This window comes from Limulus polyphemus, unplaced genomic scaffold (genome assembly GCF_000517525.1).
Source record: "Limulus polyphemus unplaced genomic scaffold, Limulus_polyphemus-2.1.2 Scaffold354, whole genome shotgun sequence".
In the NCBI taxonomy this organism is placed as follows: Eukaryota; Metazoa; Arthropoda; class Merostomata; order Xiphosura; family Limulidae; genus Limulus; species Limulus polyphemus.
Genome location: NW_013665964.1, coordinates 200,920 through 208,892, shown reverse-complemented (window position 1 = coordinate 208,892; position 7,973 = coordinate 200,920). Strand labels below are relative to the sequence as shown.

Sequence of the window (7,973 nt, the reverse complement as noted above, 5' to 3'; positions counted from 1 at the left end):
CCTATGAACTAATATGTCTTATAACCAAAAGTTTTTTATAGATAAGTTTTATGCAGCTTCTTAGGAGCAAAACCGTAAAAACCTAGCATTGATAGAGTATGAGTTTTAAATTCAATAATAACTATTCAAAATTCACGAAATAATCTACATAATCTAACTTTCTAAGACTAATTGAAAATCTTAAACCTCATGTTAGTAATACTCTTTTCTTCAGTTTCTATCAACTGATAATCAGACAAGTTATGAATAACACGTAGGATTTAAAAAAAGTAGTCACACTAACTTTCCACGTTTTAATGTATATTCAGTAAGGATATTACTTCTCTGAAATTCAATACAATCTTTTCAATTTTTTTTACCAAATTCCCCCATTTTTTGTAAGTTGATTTTGCAATTTTAGTTTACATTTTAATTCTAATTTTATAAGTTAGTTTTGTAGTATTTATTTTATCTCAATTTAAAATTTCCCATTTCAAAGTTGAAATTATTAAAAACCAATTTATATTACATTCATTCATTCAAATATTTAACATGTAATCTATTTTCCCTCAGTTTTAAGTAGAGCCTTCTAGCAGTTCTAAATTTCTATAAAAACATCATCGTTATGTATTTTCCGAATAATTTGAGCTAATGGAACATTATTTGTAAATCGTAACCTCAGAATAAATATAGTGACCAATAAGATACGTACATGATAACACTAGATATTTAAAGTGCTACACATATCTTTAAATAATTACACTATCACCAATACTGTATTAACACGCTAAATAAATACATAATTACACATAAATACACCTACCATTAAAAGGAACTAAAATCTAAAACCCTTAACTATAAACATAAAAAATTATAAAATCCCATAATCATTTCATTTTCACCATTCATTTGTCGTTCCTACAAAGTTCTTAAATATGCCAGATTTTGACAACTCAGTAATCATCCTAATGCACAAAGAAAAGTTTAATTATAATTCTGGCAGTAAAGTCGAAGCAGACTGATTAACATTCAATTCTAGATCTAATTTCTGGACCCACAAAGTTTTTTTGGTTATTAACATTATTCTCTTTAAGCGTTTCCTACAATAAAGAAATCTTGAAATTTATGGAATCATTTTTTTTTAAATTCAGTTCTACGTTGGAATAAACACCACCCACAAACAGCGGCCCAGGAGATTTTGAAATAATGACTAATTTCTAATGCACGCAAGCTACAACTCTAAGAAAACTGTTGTCATGTAGGTAACACGCTCCCATACAGAAACTACAGAAATTAAAAATTTCTATGTCAATGTTAATATTGATTATAAACAGATAGTTATAGGCCACACTCATATAAGTTCATTTCATATCTCATTGGTAATATTCAAAGTTCATTCTGTTCTAAGCAATTATAAAATATCTAAAGTAGTCCTAGTTTCTACTTTGCAGGGTATCTACTTGTTAATTTTAAAACGTTATTCAGCAATGTATTTGAATATATTTGATATTATGATAAAAGTACTTGTCATTTCACACTAAGCCCTGTAGTGTATTTTTGTAAACACTTCATTCAGGATCAAAACATTCTGGTATAACGAAAAAACTGAATAATCTGATTTTCTTTCATCTAGCTTGTCATTAAAATGTTCTAAAATGGTGGTCTGACGAAGTACTAACCACGACTTGCTACATTATGACCAGGATTGTTGAATTTAAAGGAATGGATCAAATAAATAAACAAGATGCTCCTCGGGAAATCATCTTTAGTAAAGTATGTAATATTGTTCAAATATCTAAATAAGTTAGAAAACAAATTACAAGTGCATATCCTCTAAGTTATAAGATACACTTTCGTTGTCGAAAATATATATATTATTAATCTTACGATCATCTCAAGACTCAAGTTTAGTAGCTACTTAGCTGAAATTCCATATCTTTATATCTGAATATACTTCGTATTATAGCTGTATTTTATTTTATAAAACTTTAGGTTGATTATATTGTAATTAATTTATGATTTAATGAAAAACTTATGCCTGGATTGTGAGAGACCACGATGTTCGATTTCACTAAGCGACATGGAAGCCATAGCACAGAAGCATACATGCACCTGGCTAATGCAACATACAAAAATCCTTCAAATACATCAAAACTGATGTTTAATTATTAAAAAGCCCTCAGTGGCTCAGCAGTAAGTTTGGAGGCTTATAACATTAAGCCTTCCAGGTTTCCATAACCGTGGTGACCACAGAACAGATAGCCCATTGTGTGGGATCGTGTCTAACAAGAAATAAACAAAAGTTATTTAAAAAACAAGAATAATAAGTTTTGATGTTTAAAAAATATTGCTTCGCAACTCAAACAAAACTCTACAGATTTTAAGAAAACTAAATATTTTCTGAAGCACCATGGAAACCAATGTAAACCGAAAAATAAACATACTAAAACAAACATTACAAGTTAAATATAAGCATTGTTTCGTTGAGCTATGCTTAATTAAAATGTGTTCATTCCTAAACAAAAATTCAAAGGCCGAGAAGGCACCATCAAAACCTTAATAATAGCATCTTGAACTTCAGCATATCACATTTACCTCTATATAAGGTTTAAAATGTTATTGTTAATACAGGAAATTTTATTAATTTCCATAAGTGTAGAAAAGACGGCTATGTGGCTTATCAGTATTTTGTATATTGACTGATTACGAACTAAAGGACAAAAGCTTTAACAAAGTATACAGAGATTGAATGCGTTATATTAAAACGAATTTGGAGACTCCTCATGTCATTACAGTCCTTTTCGCCACGTGCGGTCATGCTCTATCTGACGGCCGTGCATCTCCACAATAGCACTGCATCTTTCCATTGCTAAAAGCTCCGTTGTAAGATTATTTATTATGTTGGTAACGAGTGTTGTCGACTAGCTACTTTCTCTCTGGTCTATCAGTTGAAAATTAGGGACGGCTTGCATCGATAGCTCTTGTATTGCTTTGCACACATATTTTAAACCAACCAACAAGTCTTATAATTTTATAAATAACGGTCAAATATCTCACTTATATTGTTGATGTGTAAGCTAAAAATTCGTAATTGTTTATTCGAGTCATACTTTTATATAAAAGTGTTTATTTCAAATGCATAAAGTTTATCAGCACTATATATTGAGCATGTTGATACGCGTAAATCATGGTCTATTTCCTAAAAAGCAAATTATGTCCCCAGTGGCTTAGCGATAAGCTTGAAAGCTTATAACAAACCAGTTCAGGGTTCTACATCGTTTAGGTAGCAGAAGATAAAGAATATTGAATTTTAAGCCTATTAGTGAACTTATTTGTTTTCCAGAACACTTTGATTTATAAAAGTTTTCTAACTTGGAAGAGAGGATATCATTGTCCCGCTTTTTGCTTAAAAAGAAACAAGCCTAACAAAAGCTGCTGTTTTTCTGGTGTTAGGTTAAGTTGAACTTTTGTCACCATCCGGTACAATTCATTAAAATATTTAAATAAACTAAACGTCCTTAGCCATACTGTTCAACATTTTCCATATAAAAAAGAAAACCGCAACCCAAAAATTAAGTGATTATTTTCTGCTTTTCTTTCAGATCGAACGACTAATTCGAGAGATGCAGCATCCAGAATCAGGCGTTCCTGTGAGAAGTCAGAAACTATTTCTCACATTCATTCCCTCTGTTTTTATGGGTAGGTTAATGTATTGTTGTTTTTTTTACATCTAATTTCAATTTGTGTGAACAACAGTAATCTTCTGAAGGTAGTGATAGTTGACTCCAAATAATACTCCGTTTTTGTGTTTAAAAGAACATTATGAATGTTAAGGTGCTAGAAAAATAAAACTAACGGAACGTTTCGTCACGTATCTAAAAACAGCTTGTAAAGTAGCACACCTCTCAAGATACTCTAGGAATTCCAAGAGCGCTAGAACAAAAAAAACACTAAAGGGGTTGTCCCCTTTCACCAAGTTAGAAATATTTTATAAATCAGGGTACTATGAGGTGCAATGAAATTCGCTGATAGGCAGAAAATTTTGGGTTTTTTCAACTTCTACTTCCTGAAAGAATTTATTTAACTTATGCCATATTTAACCAGATTGAGATTGAACAAGTATATTATTATATAAAATTATATTACATAACTTGTGATAGAGGTAACTTAATTATTCTCTCTTTTTCTAGGCTTTGATCTAGTGGATTGGCTGATGAACAGACTCAATATCAAAGATTTAGGTGAGACTTTGAATGCCTATTAATTTTTTAAACATGTTTTAGACTACCTATCAGCGGGGTTACTCGGGATTTTATTTTCTCCTTCATTATTCATTAGTTTTCTTTATTTCACTTTCCTTACAATTTCGAGTACTTAGAAAGTTGTCATTTTGTTAATATTCATTGAATTAAAGAAATTTGAATTTTCAACCTGAATGGCACCACACGCACACAACGTCCAGATCGGAGACCCCTAAAATTCACGTATAGTCAACTCTAAGTTTGAAAAACTGTCCAAAAGAAAAGGCAGCCAGCTAGCAGCACCTGCTACACAAGTGCTCTGTCTGACTCCTTGAATCGCAAATAGAATTGACTGTTATTTTTTAATCAGTTATTTTTATAAGCGCCCACAGTGGAAAAACGCATTCGGCAGGATCACGTCTTGAACCACATACCTTTCAGTTCGCAGTTTCACAGCCATGCCCGTAGTCAAGATTACACAATTTATTATGTGCACTGTGACCGCAACGGGTATCAACCCCTAATTTTAACGTTAGAAGCCATAAAGATTCCCACTGAGTCACCGGAAGTTTCTGATATCTACAGATGGATTTTAGTGAAGAAGATTAATTCAACAATTATTATTTTAACTCAGTTTAAACTTTTCATCTAGAATCTATTCTAAGGGTCTTGTGTGTTGTCTTTATTAATTATGTCATTAAATTGTTTGTTTGTTTTGAATTTCGCGTAAAGCTACACGATGGCTACCTGCGCTAGCCGTCCCTAATTTAGCAGTGTAAGAATAGAGGGAAGGCAGCTAGTCATCACCATCCACTTGGGCTACTCTTTTACCAACGAATAGTGGGATTGACCGTCACATTATAACGCCCCCACGGCTGAAAGGACGAGCATGTTTTGTGGGACGGGGATTCGAACCCGCGACCCTCAGATTGCGAGTCGTGCGCCCTATGCCGAGCATGTCATTAAACGTGAATCGAAAATGAGAGAATTTTACTTTAGTTTACTTTAATTACTTTAGTTTTTTTTTTATTATAGAATGGCCATGACATTAGATCTCATGAAGCACCTGCAAGGGATTAGATCACAGCAAAAAAGACGGGAACTTTCTAAGTAAACCAGATAGAATTCTTATAAATATAGATGTAAAAAAGTGGGAATTGAAATCTTGCTTTCTCTTCAATTTTGTTTCTTTTCCTTTAGTTTTAAGGTAAATTTACCCAAAAGCTGATATATAAATACATCCTCAAACTTGATCTTGGTTCTTTGCTTTAATTTTACTGTTTTGTATAATAATTCTTTGTTTATTTGTATTGTTTTCTTTATTAGGAATTTAATTTTCCAGTAACTGTTTGTTAACTTATTTCTAAATCTGTATACTTAGTTCATATGAATTAATAATAATAATTTGGTGTATTCAATTGTTTTACAGTTTTATAACCTACTGAATTAACTATTGTAATTACTTGCTTGAAGCCTTTTTTAATTTCAGTGACAAGGGCGAGCATATTTGGTGTGACGGGGATTCGAACCCGCGACCCTTAGATTGCGAGTCGAATGCCCTAACCACCTGGCCATGCAGGGCCTTGTACACAGAAATTCTTTGATATTCATAAATTATATACGCAAATCTTCATACGTGTTAAATATCTCGTAAGCACGATGAAGAGGTATTTTATCTAAACATTCTTAAAAAAAATAAGTTAAAATACGATCCTGTAGAAGTTGTTTAATGGTACACTTCACATTTGAAATGGCCATTATTATTATTTATAAGTGTCCAAGAATGGACATTTATGACCTTCCGAATTTTCAACAGTAAACTTCGTACTGCTCTGTCTACTGTAAAAATCATGTGACCTGATCAGAATTTTTAAAAATGGTGAAAGCGTCATTCATATACCTGCGACAGTAGAGTGGTTTAAAGTCTTATGAGCACTTTGTCCAGCCACTAAGGTTTATGACAATACCGTTAACCCGATCAATGAACTTTCCATTCAAAATAAAATGAGCAATTTTAGTAGCAGTTAATTAATTAAAAACATTATTTTGGAATGTTTACTTCGTCATAATTATCATAATAAATCAAATCAACACTCAGGTGTGTGGTCTCTTCTAGTGTTATAGTAGTGTACAATGATTCAATGTCAAAGCTGGTACAGTGAACGATAGTGGGACACAATAAGATATTCCGTTACTGGACCCTGCTGCAGAAAATAGCACTTAGGGTTAGAATAGTTCATGACCTTGGCCGAATTTACAATTTTCCGAACTAAAACTTTAGAAAAATTTAAAACATCTATATATATATGAAACATACTCTAAAATTGAGTGAGCTTTGTGGTACATACATGGTACAGTACGCTACCTGAAGAAAGGCATCACCGAAGATGCTTTAATGAAACCAATATAATTATTTCTCGTTTTAGTATTATCGTGTGCATAACAGATTAATCTATTTTAATTTAAGTATATAATGTTGTAACATTCAAAATATAAAAAAATAGTAAAACTTAAAAAAGTTTAAGAAGTAAACGTTTGGGGTTCACATCCTATGAATTGATTTTGTTTTGCTTGTCAGCTGAAGCCATTCATTTGGCCAACCTAATCTGTCAACATGGATATTTCTTTCCTGTAAATGACACAAAGCTTACGTTGAAGGATGACGGCACACTTTACAGATTTCAGGTTAGTTTCATACTTTTTAGATATTAATATTTAAGCTAAAGGTTAAATATATATCATTGCTCTCCCAGGACTTTACATTGTTTGTTAGTTATAATTGTTGTGCTGGTTATAAGGTAAATCACTAGGATAAGAACGGTTTGCTTGTAGTAATGCAGTGGCGTATTGCCATAGATAGGAGTATTGCCATAGATAGGAGCCGTGGCACCATGGGTAACACGTTTAATGAAGAGCTACATACAATAAATTCATTGTAAATTTCTTATCACTTAGTGTGTAATACTGTAATGAGTAGGCTTGTGGCTCTAAGGTATGTCATAGTTCTTCCTGAACCGAGGTTGTTAAACGAAGTCGAGTCTAAGCCTTTAGTGTTTTTCATGGAAGAGGAAACTTCTTACAGCAGAGCATTTAGGACAGAAAAACCCCAAGCATGTCCAGAGCAAGCCCTCATCTAAAGGTAAATCTATAGTAGTAAAAGAATACGCTCCAACCCAAAAAGCTATTATAATAAAGGCCTCGTATATTTCCTGGTATTGTTAAAAAATATAAAACAGGGAGTTGAAGTTCATCAAGGTTTACAAGCCTCCTATCACACCTTGAAATTAACCGTTATTTGAATATGAAAAATAATCAAATGACCTGGAATCTCATTACACTTAATATCTATTAATAACGAAACATGGACAACCTCATGTGAAGGCTATGAATATTACTGAATTACACAGGTCTGTGAATTTAAACTTCATAAAAGTTGTTTTGGTTTTAATAACGGATTTTCCATAATTCAGCTGCGCATATTTCGAAAATAATATTATTATTTTTTCTATCACGTAAGGATTTTCTACAGAGAAAAAAAAAACACTTACTTAGATCAAGTTATTATTTCGTTTGCCACAATGAACATGTTTTATTATTATGTTTGTTAACAAAAATACAAACAAACTGAAGAAAAGGGAAGAACATTGGTGTCAAACGAATATGCATCATCATTCATCCTGATTTGTTTGTGTGAAATCTACGTTTTTTAGTCTCAAAACTAGGTGTTGTGATCTTTCTTTTATGTATTTCATT

At 32.1% G+C, this 7,973-nt stretch overlaps 1 protein-coding gene across 1 annotated transcript in view; it reads left to right on the top strand.

Annotated features, from left to right (window-relative positions):
* Nucleotides 1–7,973, top strand: part of LOC106457635 (regulator of G-protein signaling 6-like) — a 34,271-nt gene that overhangs the window by 6,321 nt on the left and 19,977 nt on the right. Inside the window, exons 2-6 of the mRNA XM_013917069.2 lie at nucleotides 1,131–1,237; nucleotides 1,613–1,752; nucleotides 3,582–3,678; nucleotides 4,170–4,220; nucleotides 6,799–6,905. Of these exons, the coding sequence (XP_013772523.1) occupies nucleotides 1,675–1,752; nucleotides 3,582–3,678; nucleotides 4,170–4,220; nucleotides 6,799–6,905 (333 nt within the window). The 5' untranslated portion in view covers nucleotides 1,131–1,237; nucleotides 1,613–1,674. The remainder of the gene's footprint in view (nucleotides 1–1,130; nucleotides 1,238–1,612; nucleotides 1,753–3,581; nucleotides 3,679–4,169; nucleotides 4,221–6,798; nucleotides 6,906–7,973) is intronic.